At 41.1% G+C, this 15,207-nt stretch overlaps 2 protein-coding genes across 4 annotated transcripts in view; one reads left to right on the top strand and one right to left on the bottom strand.

Moving 5' to 3' along the window:
• LOC111258928 (uncharacterized) overlaps positions 1-3,725 on the bottom strand; it is a 9,502-nt gene extending 5,777 nt beyond the window's left edge. Inside the window, exons 1-3 of one of the 3 annotated variants that reach the window (XM_022830521.2) lie at positions 2,028-2,191; positions 1,508-1,857; positions 57-257 (exon numbers count right to left, since the gene is read on the bottom strand). In XM_022830521.2, coding sequence (XP_022686256.1) covers positions 57-257 — 201 coding nt within the window. In that variant the 5' untranslated portion in view covers positions 1,508-1,857; positions 2,028-2,191. Of the gene's footprint in view, positions 1-56; positions 258-1,507; positions 1,858-2,027; positions 2,192-3,705 lie in introns of those variants that run through there. The other 2 variants (XM_086967635.1, XM_022830520.2) reach the window with 2 other exon arrangements.
• Positions 3,726-3,804: 79 nt separating this feature from the next.
• On the top strand, positions 3,805-6,099 carry LOC111258897 (uncharacterized). Its single transcript, XM_022830460.2, has 2 exons — positions 3,805-5,123; positions 5,582-6,099. The coding sequence occupies exons 1-2, from the start codon at positions 4,144-4,146 to the stop codon at positions 5,694-5,696; spliced, it is 1,095 nt and encodes a 364-aa protein (XP_022686195.1). The 5' UTR covers positions 3,805-4,143; the 3' UTR covers positions 5,697-6,099.
• The last annotated feature ends 9,108 nt before the right edge of the window (positions 6,100-15,207 follow it).

The raw sequence follows: 15,207 nt of genomic DNA, 5'->3' as shown, positions 1-15,207 counted from the left end.
TCTATTAAGTGTCAGGAAGCCAACTAATGAAACTTTATCAATAGATCAACACTTACCTCATCCTGATCGGGAACTGATGTGCCGTGAAGCTGACGACCGACCATTGACGCTCCCATTCCAAGCAAATGCATTCCTAAGTAAAGCTTGAGGCCAGCCAATCCAACAGCGGTTAGCGGTAGCAGGCCTTGCATGAGACCTTGACAGGACACGGATAGAAGGCACACACATCCGAGGGTATAGCTTAAGACACGCAACATCTGCAAGCTCAGCAGCGAATCAGTCAGAATAGTGTTAAAAAAACTAAGCTTTACTTAACGAACAAGCGGCAAGCTCACGTATTGTTTTTCTCACGTATCGCCCCTTTTCGAGCACATCAACTCTGTCCCGTTTTACTATTGCCCCTTCATCCTCTCTGACGGCCATCATCAAATTCAAGAGTGACATACGGATGGCTTTCGACGATATCATCATTTATATTACGCGAGGACAAAGGCACAATGACGGATTTGTTGTTTTATTTGTAGAACAAGCTTTTGATAACTAGTGCATTTAACCGAGTCAGAGCACGCCTAGTAATAGTTGTTGCTAATCGTAGAAGGCGAAATTAGAAATTTTAATTTTTTTTAGTTATCAGTACTGCGCCAGAGGTCGGCCTTGGCAATTGAACGTCGTTGGAAAACCTACTGGTACTTTTACTAAATAAAAAGCACACCAAAAATGAATCTATGAATGAGTATAAATACATGTAAAATTGTTGTTCAGAATTACTTTCTAGTGTTAAAAGCTACGTGGCCTCACGAAACATTATGCGAAAATACCGGTACGCCACGCCCGAGAAGGGCATCTACTTCGACCATTGACACCTAAAAAGGACAGATTGTACACGGGTAGCACAAGGCGACTTTTGAACTAACAAAATCTATTGACCAACAAAGAAGTTTAATTTTATTTGCGCTATCTCGTTAACAGAGAGGCACCCCACCATAGTAAAATTATTCGTTTTACGTTAGCATTTAGTATGAAGGCCATGCTTGGACACGATCATCATATACTTAAGTGTAAACATCCCAATTTTATCAACCAAGCAATAATTTTTTTGCATTTTAATAGAACGAAACCAATATATTATCTATGTACAAGTTTAGGATAGAAAAGCAACGATGTTATAGAGAAGCCTCGCTAGCGCTTTCTAAGAGGTACTAATAGAGACAATGGCGCCAATGCTTTGCTTTCGGTACATCTATTTTTACGGCGACTGATCTTTAATAAAAAAAAAAAAATTGTTGTATCATAATAAGATATAGATTTTCAATGGCGTAGAGGTCAATGTCTGGCTAAAAATGACTAATATATGAACTATAAAAAAAAAAAAACAGCGAGCGGTCACATTGATCCGTAGTAGTTGATTTGACGTTGCAAGCTAATTATCCAACAATATATTCTTACCCTGATCGTCTCCGGTGTTTCTCACTAATTAGAATCGCACTTAACGCTACCAGTTACTTACGAATCGATAGCCTTTTCCTTTTAAGCGAGACGATCTGATGAGCTGGCGTCACGCTGCGGCAAATACAGAGCATCGTTGGAGATGCTATACGACAACTAAGGATCAGCTCAGTAATGTATCATGCTAGCTTCATGAAAACTGTATGCGGGAGCGTAGTCAGTTGTGTATATAAGTCTATATAGCCGCAATGAATCGTTAGATGTATGTGAATCGAGAAACTGCAAGGCGCACCATGGGGTGCCGTTTCCAAAAGGGTAATCACTTGTCCATCGTCGTTTGTTTCTCTCCTCAATTGAAGAACATTGTTGTTTATGAATCCTTCCACTCGGAGCACTGTCACACCAATTAATCTTCATTGGACCAGAGTAACACAACAGAAGCTCTACGATCATTAATCGACAATTGAATGGTTCGACATTTATCAGATAACGGTTCCTCAATAGTCAGCCTGCACTAACGTGCAGACAATACGCGTCACAACAACAAAAAAGGTTAACTTCCAGTGCTTCGTTATTCTTACCTTGCCATATGGTGTGAATTATTTTGAGCTCTAAGATCACCGCTCGGTCAAGATAAGTTTCTGCTTATTAATGGACCGCAGGTGTTACAGAGCTCGTTGAAGAACCTTGTGAGATTGGGCACTTGGTCACAAGAGAACACGAGATACTTCTATCTGCAATACTGATATAATACCCGCACGTGTCATGCATAGAGGCACGTAACGGGAACTGATGTAAAGTGTATTACCGTAGCGGTTTCCCTATGGCAAGATCGCAAGTTACCACCAAGTAAAAAAAACTTCTTCGTAAAGTATTCTTTTGGGAACCTTCCGGAGTCGTTGTTAAAATATTGCGTGAAAATTATTATTAAGGCTGTTCATCTTATAACATATTTTATCATCGACCGTTTGTCAGACGAGTTAGCTTATGCTTGGTGATTCAGTCTCTATGTCTTACACACAGCCTAGATAACTATATGATTGTCAATAGAAAAATCTACACCGTAAAACATGGCGGAGTTCAACAGGTATGCCTCAAAAGCTAACGCTCTTTCGAAAACTACTAGAGAATTTTAGGAAGCCAACGTTTAGGTGTAGAAATATCGCAAACATTGCTCTAATCTCGAGCGGCAAAGGTTGTGAAGTGTCTGTACAATATGACCACTCAAATCACCAGACATTATTGAGTACAAAAACACCAGCATATTTGGAAAAATGGTGACTAGTGGCCAATGTTTCGACTGCTCGAAAACAGCTCCGAATCTTCTAATGAAAGAAGAATCAGTCTTACGGCCTTTTTTGAAGGCCTGATTCCACAGCATATTATTGATCGTGTTCGTAGCCGGCATTTTGGCTCCCAGACATGGGGAGAAATGTTTTTTCTCGAATTTTTTAACAATTCTTTACTGAGGTCACATCATCGCCTTTAACATTAACAAGATACTACTGTTTCAACAGACTGCCATTTTCATGAAGTGGGCGAAGTTGTCAGAAGGACATCTTAGATTCGCATTGTATCCACGAAGATAATGCTAGTAATTTACATAGTATCAGGTAAACGATTATTCAAAGATGGTATTAAAAATCGGGTGGCGTTCTACCATAAGCGACTAAACAGCAGCAACGCTATGCGATGACCATAGCAGACTGTTGTAAAATTATTGCGACGACGTTAGCAATAATGAACAATCTAACCGTCACAACCCTTAGGTAGGTAAAGCAATATACGCTGAATGGTTTTATACTCATGGCCACATGTTGGCTTCTACATTGTAGAAAATGTCCTTATTGTACGATTTGTCGCGTTATTTTTGTGTGTTCGTTTGCTCGTACGAGCAAAACGACTTCGCGTAAGTCTACAGAAAAAAAATATGACACATCTATTACTCCTTATAGTTAACCTATACGCTAATAAAAAAAAACGTACTACATATTTCGATTGTTTCACGTGTTTCATATTTGTGTCAGTATTGTCTGTCCGTAACACAAAAGAGCAAATATCCGCATCGCAATTGGACTTTATTCAAGTTTTGCTATTTATATGCAGTTCAGAACTACTAGCGTAGAACTAAAAGCTCATAACGTTACTTAGCTTGCGTACAGCGAGAATGTAAATGTATTTTTACTAGGTCTTAAGTAATCTCTGCTATCGTAATTGGCAGTGTTTCGATTGGGTCATTGAAATGTCAACATAACTTACTCGTGCCTGTACTTCTGCTCCACCCTGTCGTTGCCGGTGAGGGCGCTGTACATGGATGGCTCTAGATGTGGTCGATCCACCCCTTGATAGGCCTTCTCAATATACGTAGGAACCTCTCACCCTCTCATTGTTGGTGCCCTTTCCTAGTACCCGGTTTTTGAAGAGACAACATGGTGGCTCGATAACTCTTACAAGCACTTCAGAGTACCCGTGTACCCATAGCATGCCCATGTACGAAACCCGCTGTTGCTGGATACGGACATTTAACTCATGTGCCTGTATGCACTCGATAGTTCAACTTGGATAGCGTTTTTCTGGGTGTATCATGACCCAAATTTAATTCTATCTTACTGCCTGGAAACACGTTGATGATCAGCACGCGTGACAGTGATAACTAGGAGGCTCAAAGTTGAGAGGTGACGGCGCCAGCAGCCCAGCATGGCTTTGGGTCGACTGAAACAGCGCGCAGCTTCATTAGATGCTCTAGAATGTGCAGATACCCTCCTGCCGGAAGAAGATGAGATTAATATTGCCAAGAAAGCCCGTCTTCAGCTTAAAAACAAGCAAACTGTCGTTCTACCTAAGGACTTTACTGACCGATGGAAACCGGAGGCAACCGCTTTGGACTCGTTGGAAAGTACAGATTCTCTTCTACCTGAAGACGACGGAATTAGTGTAATTAAAAAACACCACCTTCATCGAGGAAATAGACAAGCGGCTGCTCCACCGAAAAACTTTGCAGATATTTTGGATGAAGACAGACCGTCTTCCGGAGACTCTGGGATCTCTTCAGATCACCAGTCGGGGAGTCAGCAAAGGCTTAGTGTAAGCCAGATAACTCGGCAAACGTCTACCAAAGTCGCCGATGAACGTCGAGCGATTTCGCCAACTCACCTAACCTGTCAAGCTAACAAGGCAGGTCTCAGGCAAGAAATCGAGCCAGAAACTTTGATCGCTGTTGACCTAAGCAAAAGTCGTCACGAACTAAATATCAGAAATCAACCGCCGAAATCGACGCAAAAATTGCTCAAAATTAAACTCGAAACTAATCATGATAATAAAGAGAATGGCATAGAGCTAGAGCATGTACAATATCAGAAATCCCAGAAAACCAGTCGGAAAGGATGGGAGACCAATGTACTTCGCGCACTCGCTGTGAGGAAAGTTCAGGGACATACTGACAGATCTAAATCATCCACTGTTAAGGATGAGGATGATGCCAATATTCGAAATAGTGAAAGCCCGGAGAGTCTGGACTCATTGCGTCTGCGCAGGATTGAGGCTAATGCACGGGAAAGGTCAAGGGTTCACACGATTGGAGCGGCTTTCGACGCTTTGCGGCAGGCTGTACCATCTAACTGCGACCAGCAGAAATTATCTAAATTAGCTGTACTACGTATCGCAGCAGCGTACATACGGTCAGTATTTATTATACATTTAATAGCTTTTTTTCCTAATAAAAAAGATAAATTCTCCCATATGATTGTTAGTACCATGACGTATGTCGACTGGTTGACTTCAATATATGTAACCGTTAGCAAGTTCACTATCTTTTCGGTAAAAGTGTTCCAATGTTAAAATCATAATGGAAATTCGGAGATCGAATAGATCGCTTGAGAAAATGAAAAACATTGACTTAACGCACTACCGTTTTAGTCTAGTTAGGCTTTGCTGCTCGCTACCTTCCCATGAAAACCTATACCCTATATATAAACCCCTGTGAAAAAAATATCTATATATATATATATGATTACGCCACTATATTTTGATGACGATGTTATCTAACTTCGTTGAGACGGACACGCTTAGGAACAAGGTAACTAAACACATCTAGGTAGACGCCAATGGAAAGGTTCTAATTCAGAGATTATTTCAGGTCGCTTGCTGCTCTAACTCAAGGAGATTCTGAGAGTTTCTCCACCGGTGTTAACCAAGTGACGCAGGCGCTTCTCATGGATGGTGCACGAACAAAAACGTCCAGAATCGCGTAATGCTAATCTGGTTCCACAGTAAAGACGCTTCGTATTGTATATACGCCCATATCCTATATGTTGTACCATATATGTTGATAAGTATAGAGCTCTGCATGATGCCTTCTGTTATACCAGAACGGCTATTTTGTAAATAATAATGGTTGCCCTCGTAATTGTCAATGTTGTTTCAACTTGTTATATATATGTATATATATATATATATATATATTAATATATTCGATACAAAATAAACGCAGATTTTGTGGCCCGGTGGTAATACAGTTCACTACATGAACCGAGCCTGTATAATCACTAGAATATATACGGTCAGCTTGAGTGCTTATTTCGTTCGTGTACTATATCACATAGTGGAAAGTCAAGCCCAGATAAAATTAAAATGCAGCTGAAAAAGAAAATGATTGTCATTAAAATAATAATAATAATAAATGATAGCTCTTTTCATAATGTTTCGTACAAAAGTATGTGTACACTTTCCGCCTGGGAGTCTTAAAGCAGGTATATATTTCTATAGGCTTTTACCGAGTAGAATAGCTTAAAATCCCTCGTTCACCCAAAGCAGTATTTTGATCTGTTAGGATACAGTGTCGCTAGCTATGATCTTGCCCAGAGCACTACCTGCGTGGCCTCTTCCATTGATCTCTATATTCAATCATGTGCTCTTCGAAATCAGATAAATACATAATAGTATGTTATTATATAACTTTCTGTTACAAGTGCTACATTAGATCAGCTTAGCTGGTTTTTCGCTTAAGTTGAACAGTCACTTTCACCGAAATATATCATAGTTCGTTGAACTGCAAATTCAACTAACAAAACTTATCAATTTACGAACGCGAAAAATCGAGGAAGCTAAATTGAAGCCCCACGCCGGCCTTACTAGCTGACAGGCCTGCTAACTCCCTTGTATGCCGCACGGCATGTGGCGTCCCAAAGGCCTTGATTCCTTTTATTCTAAGGTCCAGAAGCTGCTCTTGCTTATGTATGACGACGGAGAAGCCACAAAAAGCGTGCCGTCGCCGAACCGCCATGAACGGAGACTTGGCCCAACGTTCGAAATTATCTCATGTCGCGTACGAATACGGCGTCGAGGCTAGCTTCAGAAGCGGCGTCAGCGCCTATGAAAAATCTGTTGTCGTTGTCGTCGTCGTCGTCGTCGTCGCCGCCGCCGCCGCCGCCGCCGCCGCCGCCGCCGCAAATGTCCGAGCTGGTCAGTGCCTGAAGACCACCTGTTGAAGCCGGGTGTGGACTGTGTTTAGCCGAAGTGGATAACGCGAAAGAGCAGATGGTACGTATCTTTAGGGCACGTGGCCGACCCTGTTATCGAGTCCCAGAACAGATGCATCGCAGCCATCTATATGCTACTATCTTGTACCAGCATTCGATGCAGGTTCGAATGGTTTGTAGGTTCAGGCCATTACCTAATCTAGACTGGATCTCTCTAGCTTGAAAAAAATTAGAATAGTTATTGTTGTAGTATTCGTCGTTCTGTTACAAATTAACGTTGGAACTCCGTTGATGTCGGTTTTTATTGCTTGAGACCAATAAAGTAAAAACGTTTAAAAGATTTTGCTTCATACTATCGTATCAGAAAAAAAAAACGTGTCTGGTGCTAGCGGTATTATTCGAAAAGGGACACGCTGGATAAACTGCGAGGAATTGGACACAGCGAACTCAAGTTCCGTGAAGTCAAATAAAACAGAATAGAAAATAACTGAGCCTATACAGGAGTACTTGAACTAAATTTAAATTAACTCATCAAGACTATACTGCGAAATGCAGCCAAAAGTAACTTGCTTTCAATTGTACTTATAGCTGATTTTCGTTCAAGTGCTTCGATCGATCCGGGGTGCAGTCATTGAACAAGTTCTTACGGCTTTCAATTCAAGAAATGTTCCACTGCACATAATGAGACCCAGAAGACTCGACCTGAGTCCTCACTTGTTTATTATCATTATTAAAGACGCTACGTTTGCTAACAGGAATGGTGTACAGATTTGATGTACATGGAGAGCTTGAAAGGAGTACAGTTCATGCATATTCAAATCTATGTAGATTGTCCGGTGCTTTGGAGATTTCAATTTCAAAAGCTAATTTCAAAGGTATAGACTTTGGGCTTGCTTTATCTATATAGTTCTGCTTGCGTCCTATATTTTCAACGTGTGGAGGTCATAACATGCAAGACCGCAATTACGCTGCATGTCATCCTATTACAAAAGAATAGTAAGAGTAAACGAATCTGTTTTGTTCAATTATTTATGTGTAGCTACTATTTAGAATACATCACTTTATCGGCTGCTAACGATAATTTTTTGTTTTATAATAAAAATTGTTCTTTTGATGCAACGATAGCCCATAAGCCTTCATGTGGTTTTCCAGCCTCAGGCAATATTACCAGTGTATATAGTTTCAAGCTAGTTTTTCTTGGCTAGTTATGAAACGGTTCCTTGCTTATTCAGTCGTACCTTAGGAGCGGTTACCCCCTGGCAAGTAAGTTCTTCCGCCTTTGCTCCCAACTAACAGAATTGCTTCCAGCTCTTAAGCTATACATAATGCGGCTTGGCGATATTCCCTGTCCAACCTGTCACGCTGCTCAACAGGTGGCTTGCTGGCTCCAGAAGAAAAGCAGTCCGCGCCCACAAAAATGGGCGAACTCGAATTGCATATCGCATTCCAGGGGGCTCTTTCAAGTTCAATGGGATGATAATAGCAGGTATGGCGCTCTCAAGACGATTAACTTTGCGAAATACCCGCTGCCAGTGTCCCAGAGTCTGACGACTCAGTATCGGACACATACATACTCGCTGATCCGATTGGTGACCTCCAATAGCTCGACGTACTTTCCTGAACTAGTCTTCTAACAACAAATGCACAATAGCAGGTACGGTGCATGACCTCTGGCGCCACGAACAGCGAGGCAGCACAGATGGTTACAATGTCGCCGAAAAAGCTCGCTCACATGTTCACTTCATCGGTATGAACTAATGCGTTATACCTATGAATCAACGGCGCCAGCTACAACGCCCCGCAGGAATGTTCGAAACCGGATGGAAATACGCTTGAAGGGGACTAACTGAAACTTCGGAGTCTCTTTTTTGTGCTGCGTACTGGTAGGGGTAGGGGAAGAGAGAGTCTACCCCACAGCCGCCGGCGCTGTCGGCTGCATGCTAGAATGATATGAGATCTCTTCGAGTAGATTCAGATGAGACGTGTCTTTCTACAGAGCATAGTGGCGTTTGTTCCGACAATGATGTCTCCCTGCTGATGCTGGGGTTGCAGCGGATGCCCAAACAGGTCGCGATAGGCAAGGCCGTACCACTTGCGGCTGATAGAGGTTCTCCTTTCTCGCTGCCGGCATATAGCCTCCCCCCGCCCCCCTCTCCCCAGTCTCGCTGGCGCCAGAGTGAACAAGCATGCAAATAGTTTTGAGCAAATGCGCATACAAGCATTACGGTGAAATGAAGGATCTTAAACAGCCATGTAGGGCCCCTATTAAGTTAATCCTTAGGAAGTCGTTATCATAGAAGCAATCGAAAAGCTGAGCTGGCTTATCTAAGATCCGCATTAAAAATTAAAAAAAAAGGTCAATTAATGCAAAATAAAAGGCGAGTTCGTTATATTAAGGACCTCTTTTTAACTATGGACCAGGGTCGACCAATACATGGGGCGATGCCTTTAAACGACCATTTACCCACAGAATGTCGATTTTTAATTCCTTTTTTAGGAAGATTTTTTCTAAATTTTGAAGAACGTGGTATTAGCACCTAAAGGCCTATTCTGCTGATGTCCTTTGTAGCACTAAGCGTGGCGATACCTCAAATTAAGGCTATGCTTTCTGAGTCTCAGACTGGTTCGCTCGTATTCATCCCAGCAGTGCTATCAGGAGCAATAGTGGAGGCTGAACCGTTTAGAAGGACGTCGTCTTAACCTGATCGATGTACGAGGTAGCATAACCTGAATCGCGGGCCATCGTTAGCTTTTCCTTCTGGTACTTTTCTCGATTTGCCATACAATTCTTATTCTTTTGTAGTTTAAGTATTTCTTTTCCGTGAGTGTGCTTTCCTCTTATTGCGCAGTTATAGTTGTCATTTGTTCACTGCTTTTCAGAGCTGCTAGGGAAGCCACTGTCTAACCTTTGACGACTTGAACAAAATCGCGTAGCGAGTGACCTAAAAACAATGAGCGTCAACGAAGCAATAGAGTGTACTAGAAATAGTAGAAGGATGGAAGGAGTAGACGAAGATGAGAAAGTCGAAGCGCGAGAGGCTGTCGAGAAACCGGTCGCTACTGTTGTTGCTGGCGGCGACGCTGTCTCCGAAGGTCGCTTCGATAGAGTTCCGGGAACTGGCTCCTCAATGGCCGACACTAGAACGAGAACGGAGTGAAAAGAACGATATGCAAAAAGAAAGAAAGACGCTTACTACCTGGGCTTATGGCAAGTACACCAACAGAAGCAACAAAAAGAATATCGATGATACACGCCATACAGGCTACCCGTAGCGACTGCTAGATAGCTGCCCCCACTGGCGCTGCTGCTCTAGCCGAAAGCTGTCGAGTGTTGTGGCCGCCGCATTGGGCCTGCTTCTGTCTGGACCACCATCCGCCTAATCTACCCGCTGCTCAAACGCGAACTTGCGCACTTGAACAGAAGACGAGCGTGTAGTCGGCTCCTGCCGCCATCACCCTACCAGATGATGAGAAAACAAGCGAACGAAACACCTAAAAGGTCGTTCGCCAACGGTTGATTACCACAAAACTTACTGACGGCGACGCAGCGGTAGCTCGCGCCACCAGAAACCAGTTGCCACTTAGGTGAAGCCTTCGTCGTCCTGCGTTATTGTCTCAGGACGAAACATTCCTTGTTTCAAGCTATAGAGGTTCTCCCATAAACACTTCTTGCCATTTATTTTGATCGTAAGTCAAACAATAATGAACGAATGTAGGAAAAAACAAGAATATCGTCCAGAAGTGCTTTCCTATGATTTCAAAATATAGCATTTAAGCATAAGAAAAGGCGTTGCCCAAAGAAAAGATAGGTTGTACTGCGTTGCTGCCATTTGATCGGTTAAATCTACGATGTGGGGTAATACAGCTAAAGTTTATGAAATTAATTGACACTTCTTTAGCCTACTCTAGAAGAACATTTTTATTGTAACTATTTCTACTGCTCAAATAGAGTCATCGATTATATTCAGATAGATTTTCATGTTCTGAGGTACGTATTCAATGTATAGAAATTTTCGGCATTAGAAAAGCTGACACGAAGATACACAATTTACCTTTAACAAAAAGAGCCGACGGCGGACCGCAATCCTAACGGAAGGGTTCGAAGAAGTTTATGTTCCGTCAGAAGCAGCAGAGAAAAATGCAGGCCCACTGCTCATGCCGACGTTACGCCACAGCGTCGAGAGGATAGCTCAAAGCGATTAAATGTAGGGGACGCTAGATGTGGCTGCGGCGGCAGTGAAAAAGAGATAGATAAATGTTTGGCTCGAATTCCTCATCTGGACGAAACAGAAGGACGAATTGGGACTGTTCAGACAGAACTCAGCTAGTAGTTACTCATCTACACAATTACCAGAGAGTTAGTGCAGGGCTTTCGTTCACAGCAGGCCGACGACCGTATCGCAACGCCTGGTGCCGATGTGCATGCTTATGGTAGTGGGTACAACGCGAAGTGAGATAGGGGGTGTTGCCACGAGGGCTGTTTGACTGGCGACAGCGGGTCTCACCCATTGAAGATCGAACAACTGCTTCTGCGCACGACAGCATACTCACCTACCAAGTGGTCGACCAGCCTCTCTGAAAAAGTATGCAGGAGCAGTTAGATAGACGACAGAAGAGCAGCAAACTGCTACACCCGTCACTACGATTACTACAGCTTGAACTACTACAGTTACTACTAGCTTCATCTAGTTACTCGTAGCAGTTCAACAGTCAAAGCGTCCTATCGCTATATAGAGCAGGCCTGTTCAGAAAGGCGTTTCGACGAACCTGGCACAGCCTGAGTGGGTGTTCCCCAAAATTTGTGTGTATAATATATACATTTATGTGTGATCAAGTAACCAACAGCCAAAGCTGAGTAGGGTAGCTGGTGTTAACGGTGGCGGTCGCGGTAGGAGACGATTCAACACAGTCCCTCAGGGCGTTTGAAGCAGTGCAATACTGGCAGGTCCGATTTTTCATGAGGGTTAAAAATGATTCGAAGGTTTCGTAGAATTAAAAAATTAGCACCCGCTAATTAGTTTCACACATTAGGACTTTCAAACATTCAAATGACGTTGTTTTAGGTGGGTTTATATGCTAGTCAAACGGCTACGAGATGACGCGCGTGCTCCAGTCGTACGTACATAATGCGTCATGTGAATACTTTATACTAAGCTACTTTCTAATTATCTAAGCATGAAAAAAACACACAGAACGTTAATAAATAGTACTTAGATAGATTAGACAACCAATTAATCTTTTTTGTCTGATATAACATTTATTTTTTATATACACATTGACAATACAAAGGGTTACATAATTACAAGTTGGTCAAATTAAAACTCTGTCCTAAGTATTGCAGATCAGTTTGAAGTCGAAACGGCGCATATGTGAACTCAGAGAAAAGCCAATGTATACAAATAAAAAACCAAGCAACACGACGTCAACAAAAAGAATAAATCTAGGCGTTATCAGAGAAAAATTAAGAAGGGGCATCAACAGGCCTAAACCTATTTATTTGCTTTTATTTTCGCAAGGAAGGTCTCATAGCTTCTGCATGTCGATGAAAATAAGATCAGTAAGCTCAGAAGAACAAACAAGGCACATCGACATATTATAAAATAGATACCTCCGGCGCTCCGGGAAAAAAAGGCGCTCCGGAAAGTTCATTCGAGCTTTCTTCATGTAAGAAAAGGTTCCACAAATGACCCTATACCTGCCATAATATAGATGGTAAACAAACAAATGCTTGCTAGGTCCACAAAAATCTTTTTTCATGTAAATACTTTCCATGAAACCGCTAGTGAATTGGCAATTGATGGTATTCAAGCCAAAGTGCCGCGCAGTTTTGCTAGTATAACTGTAGCCCATATAATTCAAATGCTAGAATTTTATCTGATTAAAGAAATTATATTAGGTGAATCAAAGTTAATTGTTTAAAATGCATATTATCTAAAGAATCTGAAACACACTAAAGATAAAAGTGATACACAAAGATTGCTTGACAAATGGGGAATAACCACATCTAAGGGCGTTCAAAAATTACCCATAGAAGTGTATTTGCGATAAAAGTTCAACTTTAAGATGGCCCAAAACCGTACTATGCTAGAGCAAGGCGAATCCCACATGCATGACAAAATAAAGCAGATAAAGCCACAGACAAAGGGGCATCTCAAACAATTTCAGACCTAATACCATATGCAGCACAAAAGCACACATTGTAGTGTCGATTTCATAAGCTGGAATAACTAACAGGTTCATGTGGACAGACAGTTGTCCCCTTGTCTTGAGGATATCAGAAATTTTTGATCAATTAGTAAAGCAAACTATTACACAAAACTCTACGCGCAGCATATATACGTTAACTAGTAATGAAAACAATCGTAGAATATTTTCTAATAATTACATACCGTAGACTATATGAATGCTAGTGGGCTTTTTTGGGTCTGCTTCGTATTGGCAGAAAAGTATGGGTGTAATATTAGCTGAAACAGCCTTCATAATTGAACATCAAAACGATACATTAACTGTTAAGCGAACTAAAAAGGAATAGGCAGAGAATCCCAAGTGGTCACCGATCTGAATGGATGCGACATGAAAATCAACAAAGAAAAATGCAAGTGACTGAAAATTTCTACACAATTCTGTAGTCTTTTTTTTTTTTTTTATAATATGAACGAGGTATTTAGAAAGGTAAAGATAAATATCTACCATCATTGAAGCTCTTCAGCCTAAAATATACCTGCACAAAGATCATATTTGGGCGCAGTGCTACCCTACCCATAATTTTTTCCAAAACCGGCCAGTACTTCTAAACCTCAATACAAATAAAATGAAATCTGTCCAGATTTTTGGCAACAACTTCGTCTGGTAGACTCATAGAAAAATCTGATTCTGGTCGCAAATGTACCACTACATTTGTAATATTGTTTCACATATACTTAGGTAAATCCAAACGTCCATGTTATTCAAGAGTATTTAGTGAAGCTCAACGAAAGTACACTCAATGCCATCAAAAAGCCCTTGCAACAAAAAAAAAAAGGGTGGAAAATTAATTAGAGTTTATTTATATGGCAATCGTTTCACTTGATTTTTTTTCAGTTGACAAGGAACCACTAGTAATAATTTTCACACCTAACAGGGCTAAGTTCCCTTTCGCTGCTGCCGTGCTGCAGCAATAGGTCGTGCTCCTATCCCAATTCAATTGGAAAATCAAGTAAGCCGAAGCTCTCTAACGATTATTACAAAGTCACGAACAGTTATATAAGACAATGAAGAACGATAATAAAAATAACTTTTAAGTTAAGTTCCAGGACAAAAACAAACGCAAAGACGATTGGTCAAAATAGATGGATCAGCTACCAAAGGTAATCGAATATATAGACCTAAAATGGTCGCAATAGAGTAATGAATCAACTTTATAGAAGGCACTTTGGCATTGTAAACATGCAGGCTCACAAAAGCGGACCTAATAAATGAAGGATAAAATGGCACGTCGACTATGCTGGTCTAGTTAAAGATCTTTGTTTATTGATAGCAGCGATTGATGCCACTGATAATTACATAAAAACATCTCCAGTTAAAAAGTGACGCCAGAAAAACAAGACACTGTCTCCCGGATATACTTACAGAGTTTGGTTGCGTTAAGTTAATCGGAACTTACAATGAGGGTCAATTAGTTCGAACAAATTTTATCTGTTGGACAAATAATACGTCCCGTCAGAAAAAGAAAATGGTGTTTAACCATATAAAAAATTAAGTGAATTTTTTTTGCAGATTGAAGTGTTCCATATTAGACACACAGATTAACTTCCAACGAAAATGCTGCTAAGAAGAATGATATGGGATAGATTAATAATCCTTCATAGAAAAGAAGAGCCTGAAGCGAATCACAAGGAACCAGTTAAGTTTAACACATGCCAAGAAGCATGGTTTCGCGTTTATAACGACCCACTCAGAAAATTATCTATAGAAATAGTTCGTAAAATCTTGGGGGTACGTTGATTTTCTATGAAGATATCATAGCAACGCGTTGCATAAATCATATAAGGAAAATAAATTGTAGTTCAAAATTGAAGTCTCCTCAATTAATAGCCATATTCACTTCGCAGTAATCAAATAGAACTGTCAGAATATCTAGAACACCGGATATGCTAAGAAATCCCGCTCGTCTAAAAGCTACTGATTCAGGACTGTTCCTATCATCTACTTAAATAAGACGAACCAGATCATCGGAATAAAGAAATATTCCGATCAGGCAAGTGTCGCAGGACGTGATGTTCTTTAAATTTTATACATACAATAC

The sequence above is a fragment of the Varroa jacobsoni genome, unplaced genomic scaffold (genome assembly GCF_002532875.2).
Source record: "Varroa jacobsoni isolate VJ856 unplaced genomic scaffold, vjacob_1.0 scaffold_275, whole genome shotgun sequence".
Taxonomy (NCBI): domain Eukaryota; kingdom Metazoa; phylum Arthropoda; class Arachnida; order Mesostigmata; family Varroidae; genus Varroa; species Varroa jacobsoni.
This window is presented reverse-complemented; position numbering and strand designations above follow the sequence as displayed.